The 17,288-nt window shown below is 44.4% G+C and overlaps 1 protein-coding gene across 1 annotated transcript; it reads right to left on the reverse strand.

Moving 5' to 3' along the window:
* Positions 1–641: 641 nt before the first annotated feature.
* On the reverse strand, positions 642–16,669 carry LOC308580984 (butyrophilin subfamily 3 member A3-like). Its single transcript, XM_081183369.1, has 8 exons — positions 16,470–16,669; positions 16,337–16,393; positions 13,317–13,454; positions 12,612–12,893; positions 5,870–5,974; positions 3,762–3,782; positions 2,455–2,487; positions 642–1,236 (listed from the first exon to the last, which is right to left on the reverse strand). The coding sequence occupies exons 3-8, from the start codon at positions 13,414–13,416 to the stop codon at positions 722–724; spliced, it is 1,056 nt and encodes a 351-aa protein (XP_081039495.1). The 5' UTR covers positions 13,417–13,454; positions 16,337–16,393; positions 16,470–16,669; the 3' UTR covers positions 642–721.
* Between the last annotated feature and the right edge of the window lie 619 nt (positions 16,670–17,288).

Consider the following 17,288-nt stretch of genomic DNA (forward strand, 5'->3'; position numbering starts at 1 on the left):
ACATGCTGATTCCTGGACCGTCTCTTGAATAGTTTTATTGCTTTATTGTTTGGCGCCCAGCCACGCTTCCCCTGCAAGCCTCTGCACCTTCTGTTTACGCAGAGTGGCTTTAGAGCGGTCGTAAAGCAATTAGCAGAATTACACAGCGGTCGTGTGTCGAAAGAGCAGTAAATCAGTCCCAGACGGTTCTTCTGTCCTAATATCTCTTTATTGGAAACAAAATAGCGTATCTACAATCTCCAACAGCCATCCATGTTAAGCTGCATCTTCTCTCTCTCCTTGCAGCGTCTTAACTGAATGCTTTCGATTCCCACTCAGTACACAACATTCCAAGCTGCTTTCGTCAGGTCCTGGCTTACTTCCCTTGTAAGCCCGTCCCCTTAGGCTCGAGGCATAGAAGGTTAACCCTTCACTACACCCAACACCGTCCGCAGGCCGGATTGAGAAGACGATTGGGGCGCATCCAGCCCCCGGGCCTTAGTTTGCCTACCCCTGCTCTAGAAGGCTCCCCACAAAATACTTAAAAGCACAGTAAAACATAAAACGATAGATGTACACACCCCATCCCCAGCACATAAGCAGAGTTTCCTGCTTGGCAGGGGGTTGGACTCGATGGCCCTTGTGGTCTATTCCAACTCTATGATTCTATGACTTTTGAGGTGCCTTCCAAGTCCGCTGTGTCATGCCTTGCTTGCCCATTAAGCCTCACACATGGAAGGTCTCAGGGGCACAGTCGAAGCCAGCATCCCACCCCGACCTGCAGGAAAGGGAAGACCACCTCCCCGTTGAAAGCAGCGGAGGGGAAAGTGAAGATGGGTGTCTTGTGGTTGACGTCATGAAATGCCACTTGTGCCGTCTCGTAGTCCAAGTAAATCCCGAGTTTCCTGGGTCTCTTCCGCAGAAACAGAGGGGTCTCGGGGACGGTGAGAGCTTGGTACTGGACCCGGCATTTCTCCACGGCCCAGATCCCTTCGCTGGGGTCAAGGCTGAGGCATTCCTTCCTCCTCACCGAACCCCTTGCCAACCCCACGGCCCAGTACCCCTCCTCGCCCACCTCGACTTCCCAGTAGTGCCTTCCTGAGGAAAAGCCCTCGCTTCCCAAAACGCAGCGCTCGAGGCTGAATCTCAGGGGGCTGTCAGGGAGGCTGTGCCACGTGAAGCCTTGTATGACGGTCTTCCGGTCCGCAGACAGGATGAGCTCGTAGTTCGCTGTGTCCGGATTCAGGGTTACATTTGCTGCAGGATGGAGAAGATGAGAAGGAAAGAGATCACGGAAGGAAGGAGGGCAATATCAGTGTTAACCAGACAGTGTTGTGGTTGAGGGCCAGCGTAACCAGTTGCACTGGAACATGCTATATGCCGGCCGCCTCCTTGACTTATTGGAATATTCTAGAAAGAACTTGAGAATTGGTCTTGAACAGGTTGCCAGGCAACAGAAAAATCCCGGCAGCAACAGGTGCCTTTATTAAGGGCATGTGGTCAATAAAGGTCAGAGTCAGTGTGTAAATGAACAAAGTTGAAAGTGAGCAATTGAATCTCAGAGCCGGATGGATAGAGGAGAAGGAATTATGTTGTTTTATTTGACCAGTGTAAATTTGTGTAAATAATAAAAGATTTTCTGTAAGAAGAAACTCTGCTGCAAGTTTGAATTAAAAGAATGCACCCAAGAGTAGATGCTCACGCGTCTATGCACAGGTTAATAACTTTATGCACAGGTTCCTTAAATTGATTCCTTAAATTGATTCATTCATTTCATAAGGTTGATACACTGCTTGATTGTAAAAAAATAAAAATAAAATTCCCTCAAGGGTTGATGAAAAGAAGGAAACAATAAAATCTTTGGTCAAAACTTATCTGAGCATTCAAAAAATTGAAACCAGCAGCAAACTTAAAACACACCAGCATTCCAATACCTGAGTAGGCTTGTCTAAGCAAAAATGTTTTTGGCAGGTGCCAAAAAGAGTACAGGGATATCAACAGGCAGGGAGTTTCAAAGTCCAGGTGCCACCACACTAAAATATCTATTTATTTCAGATGCAGAACAGGTATTCTGTGGCACCAGTAACAATTAATGGAGGACATCAAGGTTTGTAAAACGCTTAGAGGTTTTCTTGTTTTTTTAAAAAACCACACAAATCAAGTGGTATATAAATCTTGATAAACAAACAAACAAACAAAGATTCCTGTAACCGTTGAGAATCTTCTGAAGTCACTATTAAAAAACGTGACCCGAATGGATAACACCAGATTCCCATCACATGGTGAGTCCTAAATCTCACCACGGGAAAGATATTCACCTCACAGGTTCTCCTTTCCCGCCCCACTCAACCGCCCCATGGTAGTTTTATTGCGTCCTCAATTAATGTCAAAAATTCAGCATCAGGGAGTGGCGACAGATTTCATGCCTGAAATAATGCATTGTGAAAAGCATACAAAAACAAGAGAGCCGTTTACCTTTTTTGATTGGCATCACCAAGTTCCTCCAACCTAAAAACAACCACATAATGACAAATTAGCATTGGTATGGAAAATCTTGATCTCGGGTGCTTTACGCATAAAAAGCACCAATACTATTTCAGTGCTGACAGCTATGTAGGCCTGGCACAAGACAAGCTGCCATCTGAGGGAGATGGGCTGTCTGCCTTCTCTTCTGGTGTGCTGACCTCCTCTGAGGCCTGTTCTGAATAGTTTTTGGTGCCATGAAATGATATGGGCCCTTCTAGACCATCCTGGGTTATTTTGCTTCAGAGTAGGCCATTGGACATTGTACAGAGAGTGTCTGTGCTTTGTGGCAGTTCTGGGAACTGTAGTTTACTCTTCAAGAGCTTCAGTTCCCAGCACCATTAAACAAACCACAGCTCCCAGGATTCTATAGGGAAAACGATGTTGAATATGTTTTAAATCTATGGTGTGGATGTAAAATCTTGTGCATGGGCAGAGCCTATAATTCAAACTTTTTTTAAAAAAGGAACCAAGGCTGAATGCCTCAATTTGATGAATTTCAGCTGTTCTTGGAAACATGGAGAGAAAAACCCAGTGTCTTGTGATGATGATGATGATGATGATGATGATGATGATAATAATAATAATTAATAATAAATTTATTATTTATACCCCGCCCATCTGGCTGGGCTTCCCGAGCCACTCTGGGCAGCTTCCAACCAAATACTGTATTAAAACACAGTAATACATCAAACATTAAAAGCTTCCCTAAACAGGGCTGCCTTTCAGATGTCTTCTAAAAGTTTGATAGTTGTTGTTCTCTTTGACATCTGGTGGGAGGGCGTTCCACAGGGTGGGCGCCACTGTTAGTGTAGAGTTGGCAGTTTTGCTACCTAACAAGCCTTATTCTAAACTGGGGAAAGTTTTTTGAAATACCTTTTATGGTGGAAATTCTGAATCAATTATTTTTACCCACTCAAGCTGCATGTGTTGTTTTAGCCACCAGTTTTTGCTATTGGCTTGAATGGAACCAAACTTTCATGTCTACTTAAAAACAACAACCTAATTTTACTAAAATTGTCTCTCCCCCCCCCCTTTTTAAGGCCACAATCCAATACAGAGTCAGTGCAATTCTATGCACAATTACTAGGGAGTAAAGCCAAGTGAAACCAGTGGGATTTGCGTCTGAGTGAACAACAAGAATTGTACTCTCAGGCATGGTTAAGTTTATTGAAATTAATGGACTTAAGACTGCCTGCCTCTGCACAGGACAGTGGCCTAAATGTGTTTTTCTTCTCAAAAGAGGCAGAATGACTTACTCAGTTCTGCAGAAAGCTTTCCTAGAAGAGAAAGGAAAGAAGAAATAATTATAACTGCTGTAAACATTTGAGTGTACAATCTAGCCACCCGTTGTTTCTGTTCTGAATAAGGTGTGCTGATTTTCCTCTAGTGTTATGATTAATTAAGAGCAAGACCAAAGCAGATTGGACCTTTTCTTTTTGGCAATGCAAATTGTAAGTCTGGATGCACAGTCTGGATTAGGCCCACTGTGGGGGCCAAGAGTTAAAGCCACGGCTTCTCAATCTGGGGACCCTGCACGGGCTGCTTTTCAACAAACAAACCCAGCACTTTGGGCCAGCGCTATGTAGGCTGGCCCTGATACCACCTACAGTCAAGGAAGACAAACCTAGCCTAGATCAGGGGTGGGAAGTATTCTTGGCCCAGCAGGCCTGATCTTTGTCTCCCACCACTGCCACCCACCTGTAAAAGTTGGTCGGGGGGGGGGGAGAGAAAGAGTAAGTAGGACTGAATACCCCATTGAGTCCTGCTATCTACTGGGTTTGTGTCAGCAAGGGAGTTCCCAGTAGGGAACTTGTTGGATTTTGCCTACGTGCTGCTTTACACAAGGCAATTAAGAGTTGGCCGAAGGCCAAGAAGACTGAGCAGAGGAAGTTCTTCTGCCTAGAGATATGGGACCTTGGATACAACTCTGCTATTGGTCATAGGCATGATGATTCATGACCTTCCTTGCTGGATAGTTGGTTGGTCAGTGAGGTGTTCTGAGAGTCGTTTGGAGTTTGTTAAGAGCAAGAGTTTAAGATCCGTATCTGTATCTTGTATATAGTAACGTGTGAGTCTGCTGTAAATAATAAACACCTATAAGTAACCAAGTTACTGGTAGCAGCGTCTTGTTCCTGCTTCATCCTACCTGCCTGCAACTGGTTGCTTCTGGAAGTCTGCGTATGCTCTGCTATATTCAACTGGGTCTGGCTAAGATCCTGCAACAGGTCAAAGTTGCGAAACACCATTAGAACTCTTGTGCACTCTGACCAAGCAGTTATCATCATAACTGACAGGGAGTTCAATCCAGCCACATCTCTACCTGTCTCACACTTCACATCACATATGATGTCAGTTGTGGGGCGGTGGGCGTTGCTTGGAGGACAAATGGGGAGGCCTGCTGGGGCAAATCTGGCCTGTGGGTCAGACGTTTCCCCATCCCTTGTCTAGATGTGGTCAGGAAACAAAGCAGTCTGCTCTGAAACAGTTGCAGGTGCCAATTGTCCTGAAGTGGGGTCTCATGTAACTGCCCCAATAGCATTGTGAGCACAAATCACAGTGAATGAATAATGAAAAGGCTAGCCGCTTCTTCCAAATCTAACCTCAGCATAACCTCTGTGCAAGCTAATCAGGACGAATGCTGAATAAACAGGTTGTCTGGAGGAAGAAGAGAAGATGAAGAAGAGTTTGGATTTGATATCCCGCTTTATCACTACTCGAAGGAGTCTCAAAGCGGCTAACATTCTCCTTTCCCTTCCTCCCCCACAACAAACACTCTGTGAGGTGAGTGAGGCTGAGAGACTTCACAGAATTGTGACTGGCCCAAGGTCACCCAGCAGCTGCATGTGGAGGAGCGGAAAGCAAACCCGGTTCACCAGATTACGAGTCTATCGCTCTTAACCACTACACCACACTGGATCTCCAGGAGACCTGTGAATACACACCTGTCCGGAGACTAGAAAATAATTTTGTAAGCCTCTCTCTAATAAGAACAGAACTGTAACTTCTGACTTCTTCCCATGTATTTAGAATCACATAATTGCAGAGTAGAAAAGGATCAAAAGGATGATCTAGTCCAGTGTTTCCCAAACTTGGCTCCCCAGCTGTTTTTGAACTACAATTCCCATCATCCCTGACCACTGGTCCTGCTAGCTAGGGATGATGGGAGTTGTAGTCCAAAAACAGCCAGAGACCCAAATGTGAGAAACACTGATATAGTCCAAACCCCTGCACCCATATCCCTGAGGTTAAGAGTCTGCTGATCTACAGACTGAGCTAGAAGATGCTACACAGTGCCACCTGGTATCAAAAGCACATAATGACACCATTTACACACTGGGTATGAGGCAGCTTCCTAGGTACTCACTGTTTATATTAAACAGGTAAAGGAGGAGAAGAATGAAACCGAGCAGAGCCATGAGGGAGACACACAAACCCGCTATCCACTGAGAGATCTTTGGGAAGAAGTGATCTGAAAACAAAGCAAATTACCAATGATGTTATAAACCTGGTTTCTGAATCAAATAAAAGAAAAACAGATGCCAAAGATTTGGCAGTGCCTCCCCCTCCCCACCTCTATCTCAGTGTTTAATCCCCCTTCTGATCTCGCTGCAGGGGTTTTTATAGGCTTCTGAGCTGCATGCTGGTTCTGCACACTTGAGGCACTGAATATTGCCCTCCCTGTCCTCCAAGCACTGAACTTTTAATAAGCCTCCTGTTCTGCAGGAAATTCCTGATCCTGAGAGGAACTTCAAATGAGTCCCTGCTGTTGCAGTAGGAGCTCACCATTGCCCAGATCCTGAATAGAAAGTGATTTTAATCTAACATAATATAGCACTTCTTCCTATCCTTGCTGAAATATACTCGGGCATGTCCCATTAAACTTTAATTAGTTTAATGCTAATCAAATGTCCAGTGCGCTTCCGATGCCACAATGTCCCATTACAGCAGAGCATTTCGCACAGCGGCTCAAGAAGGGCTGGAGAGTCAGCATCTTTTCAATAAAGGAATCTTGGAGCAAGCGGTTTGGAACTCAAATAAAAGGTTTATTTACACAAAACAAAAAACTGGTGAAGAATCACACATTTCAGCAAACACGCCCCAAAGAAAAGGAAAGGGGGAAGGGGAAAGCAAACACACGAGTGAGTTGACTATTTATACAAACTCACATTCCTGGAAGCCTAACTACCTCCAGCTGCTCAGTGATTAGAGCGTCTTGATTAGAGCTTCTTAACCCTTTAATACCAACACCCCCTCTCGCTCGTAACACTGAGCTGTACCAACCTTAATTCAAATTTAAACCTGAACAGAAACATTTATGAGATTGCGGACTCAAAGCTTTTGTAAAACCGTCTGCGAGATTTTCTTGGCTTGGACAATACTTTAGTTCAATTAAACCTTGTTTTACACTTTGGCATACATTTTGATAACGGATATCCAAGTGTTTTGTGTGTGCCTTGAATTGACCTGATTTAGCTAGTTTAATACAAGGTTGATTGTCTTCCCACACTCTGATAGGTAGGGAACATTCTCCAAACAATTCTTGTACCAGTTGCTTATAAAATTCCAGTTCTCTACATACATCTGATAATGCATTGAACTCAGATTCAGTTGAACTTAAAGCTATAAGTGATTGTTTTCTTGATCTCCAACCAATTAGTGCATTTCCAAATTTTATCGCCATTCCTGACACTGATTTTCTATCTGGTCCAGCATCAGCCCAACTGCTGTCGGCCCAACATTCAAGTTGTGTGCTGCCCTCTGCTGATAGTTTTAAGCGAAACCTTTTGGTAGTTTGGAGATACCTTAGAACTCTTTTTACTCCTTGCCAAGCATGCATTGATGGTTTTTCAGCTTGTCTACACAGCATGTTGACAGCATATGTTATATCGGGCCGAGTCCACTGTGCAATGTGGAGTAGACTGCCTATCGCTGACTGGTAAACCCCGGGATTACAGAACTCTGCCTGTTGCTCAGTTTGAGCATCCTTTGTGTAACTTAACTCCATTGGGGTTTTAACACCAGCACAGTTGTCCATTTTAAACCTTTCCAGCAACTGCTGGATCTTAGCTTCTTGGCTGAGCCAATAGTTCCCATCTTCATCTTGCTGAATTTTAACTCCTAGATAAACAGATACATTGCCTAGTGATTTTATCTGAAACCTTTCTCCAAGCTTTGTGGCAAATTGTTGTGCAAGTTTATCGTCCTTTCCACTGTATAATAAATCATCAACAAATATCAAGACTGCTTCTTGTTCACATCCCGAGCCTTTTAGATAAAGACACGCATCTGCTGCGCTCTTTCTGAACCCCATGCTCTCTAGAGCATCGTTTAAGCAGGAATTCCAATTACGGGCGGACTGTTTCAACCCATAAATGGATTTGTGTAGGCGCCAGACCTGGTTTGGCTTGTCTCCTTCAAAACCTGGTGGTGGCGTCATATAGACTTCCTCCTGTAAGTCTGCATTTAAATAAGCCACATTGACATCAAAATGAAACAACTTATTTCCCTTCTTAGCTGAAGAGGCTAAAAGCATTCTTAATGACTCCGATCTTGAAGTAGGGGCATAAATTTGAGAATAGTGAACACCTTTGCGCTGCGAAAACCCTTTTGCAACTAGTCGGGCTTTATATTGCAACTCCTCAGTAGTTGTGGGCTTTAAACGATATACCCATCGACAACCTACAGCTTGTTGGCCTTTTGGAAGCTCTGTACTTGTAAACACACCGAGAGACTTCATTGAAGCCATCTCTTTTTCCATTGCTTCCTGCCACTTTGCGGCTTCTGAGCTTGGAAGCTGTTGTACCTCCACATAGCTATCTGGCTCACACTGTGCCATATTTACGTATACACTTGTCACCTTAAACCGCTCTGGCGGCTTGCCCTTTGTGGCACGTTTTGACCTGCGCAATTGCTCCTCTTGTGCCCCCTCTGACCGTTGGCTGTCAGAATCTGTCTCAGACTTTATGTCTGGACTTACCTCTAGGGATAAAGACCTCCATTTAGATACCTCCCTTGGGCTTGGTGTTGCAGGTGACCTGCTTTGCTTTTGCTGTCTGCTAGGCCTAATGACTGGCGATGTTGGAACACTTTTAGATTCTGGCTTTTCTACCTTAGGAGAAGAACCTTGTGCCTGGTCAGAATCTGCATCTGAACCATGTGCACCATCCCCTTCTGGCTCATCACACTCTGGACTTTCTTTCTCAGCATAAATGCCTAAATCATCTCTCAAAATGTCAGGGTTAGCATGTAAGTGAGTCCATCCGGATTGCTCACAAAATTCAGCGCTCCTACTGAGGACCACTCTTGTAGTATCCCCATCTGGGTTCACGAACCTCCAAGATTTGGCATGTGGTTCGTACCCACAAAAGATGAGTTTCCTAGCCCTTGGACCTCCCTTCTTCCTTAACGCTTTTGGGATAAGTACATAGGCTTGAGATCCAAACACCCGAAAGTAATTAACTTTGGGCTTCTTCCCATATAAAGCAAAATATGGCGTAGTATCAATTACTGAATTATATACTCGGTTCAGAACATGAGTAGCCGTCTGCCAGGCTTCCGCCCAGTAACTTTGAGGAAGTTTAGCATCAAACAACATAGAGTTTGCCAACTCTTGCAGAACCCTGTTTTTACGTTCGGCCACGCCTCCTTCTTGGGGGGAATAAGGTGTAGACAGACGATGCTTAATTCCCTTTCTCTTAAAGAAATTCTGCAACACAGACCCGGTAAATTCTGACCCTCTGTCTGTTTGGAAAGCAAGAACTCTAGTACCGAATTCAAGTTCTACTGCATGAACCCAATTTTTAACTGTTTCTGCAGTATCTGCTTTTGTTTTGAGAGGAAAAAACCATGTGACCTTTGTTTTGTCATCTGAGAGACACAGCGCATACCTCGAACCTCCCATGCTAGCAACAGGCATTGGGCCACATAGGTCCATATGCACAAGTTGGAATACTTTGTCAGATTTCCTATTTGAACTGGGATAGCTGCATCTATGAACCTTCGCCCTTTTGCATGCAGTACAATCCAAATACTTAGTACATTTTTTTCATTTTGCACCCTTCCGATAACTCAGGTTGTCTTTTAACATACTGAAAATTAATATGTCCAAAACGGCGATGCCATAAATGAACACAAGAATTATGGGTAGGCGAGTTCACACAACCAGCATGAACCTGTTCAACTTCATCTGGACTTGTCTCAAAATAATATAACCCATTTCTGCATTCCACCTGCAAAAGAGATACATTATTCTTTGAAATAGTGCAAACCCCATTTTCAAACACAGTTTTAAACCCATTTCTATCAAGTTCTGACACAGACAAAATACACCCCTTCATTCCCTTTAGCACGTAGGCATCAATTTCTGTTTGCAAACACTTCAAAAACACTGTCCCTACAGTCTCTAAGGAACGTTTAGTTGAATCTGCCATTGTCACAACTTTAAGGGTTTGCAAATGTCTGCAATTCTGCAAACGGACACTAGATGGCGCCACCAGGTGATGAGATGCACCACTGTCGATCAACCAGCGTAGATTGCTGCCTTGGCCACGCCCTTGCATCAACGCCATTGCTGAAGCCATGTGCTGTGTGCTGTGGGAGTAGCCACGACCTCCTCCTCTTCTTCGACGTCCTCTGGAACTCCTTGTCTGGTAACTAGGGGCAACGGCCTTGGTGCTATCTTGACCAGGTTCACGTGTACAATTCCTGATTAAATGAGAAGAGGAACCACAGCGAAAACAGTGTCTAGCTGCGAAAGCATTTACTGTGTTCTCAAACTCAGCATCCCCACTCTTAGGCACAGTATAACTCCCCTTTGAAGACAAACCTCTTTCTCTTTGCCTTTTATCCTGTTCATCTGCAAGTCGAGAAGAAATGTATTCAAGGGTTAATTCAGGTGAAGGCATAGCTTCCAAAGTTAAAGCTAGAGTCTCATAGCTTTTATCAAGAGAAGACAACAATATGTATGACTGCTGCTCCATAGAGAAAGGAATGCCCAGCTGTCTTAGTTGATTAAAGGCAGACACCATTTTGGCAATATGTTCTTTCACACACGCTCCCGGTTGGAGACGTAAATCAAACAAACATCTTGTAGCATGGATCTTGGCCCCCGCAGTGTTTCTGGAATTTAACCGCTGCAGAACCGTCCAGACCTCATGCGTGTTCTTTAACTCAGAAACATAAGGCATTTGCTCTGGTCCCACTGCCAAAACTAGTAGACCTTGGGCTTTCCTGTCGCGTTTCTGAGAAACTGCCGCTGCTGCTTTGTCTTCTGCAGACGCGTCTGCAGCTGCCTGTAAAGGCGGTGCTTCAGTACAACTCCACAACTCTTTTGCTTGCAACCAAACCCTTACTCTAGCCTTCCAATCTTGCCAATTTTTCCCATTGAGTCGCGTAAAGGGGACAGTAAAACTTTCCTGGGACTCTGCCATCCTCCCTGGGGCTTAGGAACGATACTCACAGACCTGTAGACCGTCTCCCAGCTGCTGAGGTGGCTCCTCGAGGAATAAGGCGTCTTCCAGCGAGTACAAACTGCGCAGTGCCTCTTTAAAACTTTTCCTAGGCACGTTGCAGGACTCAAGCTGCTTTGAAGGCTTTTGTTGTCGGCAACCGCTTCTGTCTTCGCTCCAGTCCTTGCATAAATCACTCTTAACTGCACTCCTTATCTCCTTCTTGACGTACAAACACCCATAACCTGTCCCATTAAACTTTAATTAGTTTAATGCTAATCAAATGTCCAGTGCGCTTCCGATGCCACAATGTCCCATTACAGCAGAGCATTTCGCACAGCGGCTCAAGAAGGGCTGGAGAGTCAGCATCTTTTCAATAAAGGAATCTTGGAGCAAGCGGTTTGGAACTCAAATAAAAGGTTTATTTACACAAAACAAAAAACTGGTGAAGAATCACACATTTCAGCAAACACGCCCCAAAGAAAAGGAAAGGGGAAAGGGGAAAGCAAACACACGAGTGAGTTGACTATTTATACAAACTCACATTCCTGGAAGCCTAACTACCTCCAGCTGCTCAGTGATTAGAGCGTCTTGATTAGAGCTTCTTAACCCTTTAATACCAACAGGGCATAACACTTGCTTTGTCCAGCATGGCATCCCAGTACATATATATATGCAAGGGTGATGCTGCACGAACTAAACAGCAATATGTCCCAGAACATTCGTCAACCAGGGGTTTAAGGACTGCTGTGAGTTTGCAGGGGAAGGGGTATTTTATTATGAAAGCCACTCTGAGAATCATCCGACTGAAAGGCAATGCATAAATCCTCTAAATAAATAAAATGGGGTTCCTTTGTCTTCCCCATCTCTCTCTCTCACCCTGCTAATGAAAATGTAACATGGAACTGAGAAAGGGGTGCAGTAACTAGCACATTGGCAAAGCTCAGCAGGTTCCAGTATGGTTTCAAACAGGATGGGGAACTAAATCAGGGGTCAGCAACCTTTTTCAGCCGTGGGCCGGTCCACCGTCCCTCAGACCATGTGGTGGGCTGGACTATATTTTGAAAAAAAAATATGAACGAATTCCTATGCCCCACAAATAACCCAGAGATGCATTTTAAATAAAAGGACACATTCTACTCATGTAGAAACATGCTGATTCCTGGACCGGACTGAGAAGGTGATTGGGCCGCATCCTGCCCCTTAGGTTGCCTACCCCTGGACTAGATGACCATCAAGGTCCCTTCCAGCTCTACAAGTCTACAGTCCTATGAAATCATCTTGGTGCACATTTCAACAGCGAATTTAATCTGCCACTGTCCCTAGTGACCTAGTTGGGAAGTGAGCCTGCTAGAAGTTCTCACTGGTTCTCTTCTCAAGTTCCTTCTCTTTAGAATACGTTGGTGTCAACGTTGGTTGACTTCAGACTTCTCCCCTCACTCGTTCACTGCACATCACTTGAGAGTCTTAAGGCTGTGTATACCTTCAAAGCACATCCTTTCCCTCAAAGGATTCTGGGCACTGTAGTTTAGCCCTGACCCTTAACCAACTACATTTCTCAGAATTCTTTGAAGGAAAGAATGTATTTTGAAGGCACAGTTTGTACAGAGCCACAGCCCCCAAATACAGAACCGTTAGCAAGAATTCTGGACAGCTTACCTGCTATATGAATAGTTGATTCCTTTTCCTGGTTGAGGAAGCTGTTCCGGACCACACAGGTTAGGCTATGATTTGAACTTCCTGTTAGGATGATGTCGTTCTGCGCCTCAAACAACCCATTGCCCTCCATGGAAATTTTTTGTCCCAGTGAAGGAAAGTGCCTCCCATTGGGACCTCTCCATAGGATCTCAGGCTTTGGGTACCAACCACTGGATCGGCAAACTATTCGGATCCCCCTGTCCTGATAGCCTTCGATGGAAATAAGGGGAGCAAGGCCTGTTGCTGAATTGGGAACGAACAGAAATAGTGGGATAATTCAAAGTCTTCCTGGAATCTATTCAAAAGAAGCATTAAAAACCCAGCAATAACAACTGTTTCTTTAAACCACTTTGAGGTTTTCTTTTCTTATAATCAATCGGTATAGTTTAAGAAATAAATAAAAAGGTATCAGACTGCTCTCAGTGTATGGCATGGTTGTGACGTTAATAATCTTCCCTGAGACCTGGGTTTGACCACAGCTTGATGGACCAAAGTATGCCACAACAACTTACAATTTCACGGTACTTTTGGTACATAGGAGAAGCCGGTATCTAGGCTTCTGGTAGATTTTTTATTGTTGTTGTTATTTGCTCCCTTCAGAGAAAAATAAGACACTTTAGCCACGACCAATAACATTTCTATGAGAGGTACTAGTGAGAGTCTTACCAGGGTCCACATTATTTATAGGTGGAATAACAAAGGAAATGGTGAGAATGAACAGAAAGGAACGCATTTCTGGGTCGCAAGAGAAGTTGGGCACCTCCATTTTCTTTCTTTTCTGGCCTCCGGGGGATAAAGCAAACCCTGGAGAGAGAGAGAGAGAGAGAGAGAGAGAGAGAGAGAGAGAGAGAGAGAGAGAGATTTACAAACAGATTATGATACCCAATCCTCTTTCTCTCTCAGTTTTCATAAAGTTTTGTAACTTAAGGTGCATGCCTGCGGAATGGTCCATGATGACCACAAGAAGATGCTGGGAAGATGTTACTTTGAGATTAGCTCAAGGGTGGGGAGCCTCAGGTCCCCCAGGAGCTGAATATAGCCCTCCATTCCTCTCTATCTGGCCCTTGGTGCTCTTCCAATAGATCAGCCTTTTCTAATTTGGTTCCCTCCAGATGTTTTGAGCAACTACTGCCATCAGTCCCATCCAGCTCACATGCTGGGGCTGATGGCAGTCGCAGTCCAAAGCACCCAGGGGGCGCCAGGTCGGCGACTGCTGCAATAGGCTTTTGTGATGGTTTGCAGTCCAGTATACTTGAAGGAGCGTCTCCACCTCCATCATTCAGCCCAGACACTGAGGTCCAGTGCCGAGAGCCTTCTGGCGGTTCCCTCGCTACGAGAAGCCAAGTTACAGGGAACCAGATAGAGGGCCTTCTCGGTAGTGGCACCCGCCCTGTGGAACGCCCTCCCACCAGATGTCAAAGAGAAAAATAACTACCAAACTTTTGGAGGACATCTGCAGGCAGCCCTGTTTAGGGAAGCTTTTAATGTTTTATAGGTTATTGTATTTTAGTGTTCTGTTGGAAGCCGCCCAGAGTGGCTGGGGAAGCCTCACTGACACCTGCAGTCAAATAGGATTTTGAAATAAGAAAGACATCTGGCTGTGTTTACTCTGCATTCGGGCTGCCATACAAAGGCAGAAAACCCAGATGTATAGCAAGAAAGGTTTTTTAAAAATAAAAATGCTTTAAAAATCAAATAAAAGCCCCCAAACAGTCAACATCTCCCCCAAAAAGCTGAACAACTTTGTCCTGATTGTCACTTTTAGGAATATTGCACCCCTGCTCTGCATCCAAGGCACTGGTCTGAGAAGCAGCATAAAGCACGGCATTTGCCACAACCCTCATCTATCCTGTCGTTTCTTAGGAAATACTGTGTTTTGATGCATTAACCGGCTTTGATCCAGATTAAGAAAACTGGTAGCGTGCACACACACCCTCTGTTTGGCAGAGGCAAATCGAGGATGAATGTACACAGTAGGAACAGTCACATCTCTTTCAAACTTCTTACCACCTTTAATTCTTTTCTTTTTCGTTTTTTGGAGGAGGAGGCGGGCAGGGGAGAACGATGGCCCATCTCCAGAATGAAGCTCTGCGCCTTTAACTGACATGCAGAAATTACGCATGTAAGTTTCCCCTGCATGGAGAGGTAATGAAGGAATGGGCTGTAGTGGCTCAGTGGTAGAGCATCTGCCTTGTCATGCAGGATGTCACAGGTTCAATTCCCAGTATCTCCAGGTAGAACTGGGAAGAGGTTCCCTGTCCGAAAGGAAAGCCTCCACTAGTAACCATAGGCACGGCTGGCCTAGAATGGACCAGTCTTGGGTCCGATTCAGTAAAAAGTAAAAAGAAACTTCTTATGTTCTTATATGGGGACAGTTGGAACCAGCTGCCTGTCATGGATGCCACTTCCAGTCAATCTGTTAACGTCAGCATTTGCCCTGATTTGTGACATCACGTCAAGCAATTTGTTAAGTTGTGGGTGAACATATCAGATGACACAGCGATTCTTCAAACAGCTCTTCTTTATTCATAGGCCAGAACAGAACTGAACTGAAGGGTTCAGCCAGCCTGTTTATATAGAGCTCCACTACAATGCAACAGTAACCACTTTCTGTAACTATCCAATCACTGAATGTCACTTTCAATCCCTTATTGCATATGTGGACCTGAGTGAAAACTATCCACAGTATCCCCTTGCTGGCCCAAGGTGAGAACTTCAGTACATAATACAATTGTTACCAGTATGTTGTTCTGGCACAAACAGTATTATCTTTTATTATTATTACAAGAGTGCCCAATCCACTTTAACTGCACAATCTGAACTTGCCAGAATGTGATTGAATCCCACCCACAAAATTGTCACATTCTGGAAGTGCCCATAGTTGGTAAAACCACAAGAAAAATGTGTTGGCTACTGTTATTCCTAAAGGCATTTGTCATCCTCCCAGTCCTTTGGAATGAATCACTGTTACTCCACAGGATGCAACCTTGGCACCACACTCTAACCAAATGAGCTCTTACTTTCCCTTCTATCTACCATCAAGCCATTGTTTATTTTTAAAGATGTGTTTTCAAGCCATCCAAAGTCAAAAGCCCTTTTAAAGTTGAAAGCCTTTAACCATAGAGCTAGCCTTGCTCCTGTGCTGAATTCGATAGGACTTTGAACACATATCTGTCTGTAGTGGTGCTGTCAGTGTTTAACTTAGGATGTTTATTATCTACTGTACAGTATTAGTTTTATACAAAGCTCTCCCATCAATAATTGAAGTACTACAGAAATAAAATATTTACATATCTATCATCTATCTATCTATCTATCTATCTATCTATCTATCTATATCTATCTATCTATCTATCCATCCATCCATCTAATCATGTCATTAAAGGGTCTAACAAAACAGATATATTAAAGGTTTAAAACAAAACATTTCAGTTCCCCTCTTTTTTTAGCTGCTCTGGTGTGAAAAGGGTTCACATCAAAGCAGCCAAGAAGGCAGAAACCGAAACATTTCACTTCAAAACTTTTAAATACCGTAACTCTTTCATGTTAGTCACTGCAGTACATACAGTATATGGTTTCAGGAATTAGCTACATATTTTGTGGTCCATAGCAAATTTGTCTGAAGTGCTCTTTTGTTGCTTTAAAGCTGACCTGCTGCAAAATCATGCTATAGCACTTTCTTTTACCTTACATGTGAAGAATATTTGTCACTGATATCCCAGGTCGCCTTCAGCTTCCATCTCCTGAAAACCAAAGAATTCTGAGTGATTCTTTTCCTCTCGAATCTCCCCTAAGTTAGAAGGCCCTTTTTTTCCTTACAATATCACAGCTGGATTTGAGCAATCAGTGAAAAGATGAAAGAGGTTCCAAACATTCTTATCAGTCAGCTGGCATCTGTCAGTCATCTCCACATTCGATGGTCCTCAAGCCAAGCTAATGTGAGATGGAGAAAGAGAGGGGGACCTCTATTTGTAAGGAACCCAGCCCCAAATCTCCGTGTCTGATGGCTGTTATGTTATTCTTCTAAGGTTCCCCATCTGTCTCCGTCTTATCAGCTGCCCGCAGATGGACAGACAAAATGGGAAGGAGGCCAAGTTTCAAGCCCACGTCATCCGCAGCTTATCACCAGCAGTCAATAGTCTACTCCCAAAATGTTTACAGAAACCGCAGCATAAGTAGTTTGCTTTTATGTCTATGGAATCATAGAATCCTAGAGTTGGAAGGGACCACAGGGGTCATCTAGTCCAACCCCCTGCAATACAGGAATTTTTTGCCCAAGGTGGAGCTCTAACCCATGACCCCGAGATTAAGTGTCTCATGCTCTAGTTCAGTGTTTCCCAAACGTTTTTGGGCAACGGCACACCTGTTTACTGAAAAAAAATCTCGCGGCACACCACCATTAAAGCCCCGCCCCGTGACGTCAGCGCGCAGCGTCACGCCGGGAGGGACGCACAAAAGTGAAAGTTTTTCCCCTCCCCCTTGCCGGGGAACCTCCAAGCTTTGGGCAGGCAGGCAGGCAGAGCTGGGAAGGGGGTTTCCAGGGGACACGGCAGCTCCTCGAAAGGCTTCTCTCAGCTGCGCTCAATCCTCCTCGGAGAGGATTTCCCCTCCGGTCCCATGCCTTCGTTTGGGGCATCG

This window comes from Podarcis bocagei (genome assembly GCF_964188305.1).
Source record: "Podarcis bocagei genome assembly, chromosome: 2".
Taxonomy (NCBI): domain Eukaryota; kingdom Metazoa; phylum Chordata; class Lepidosauria; order Squamata; family Lacertidae; genus Podarcis; species Podarcis bocagei.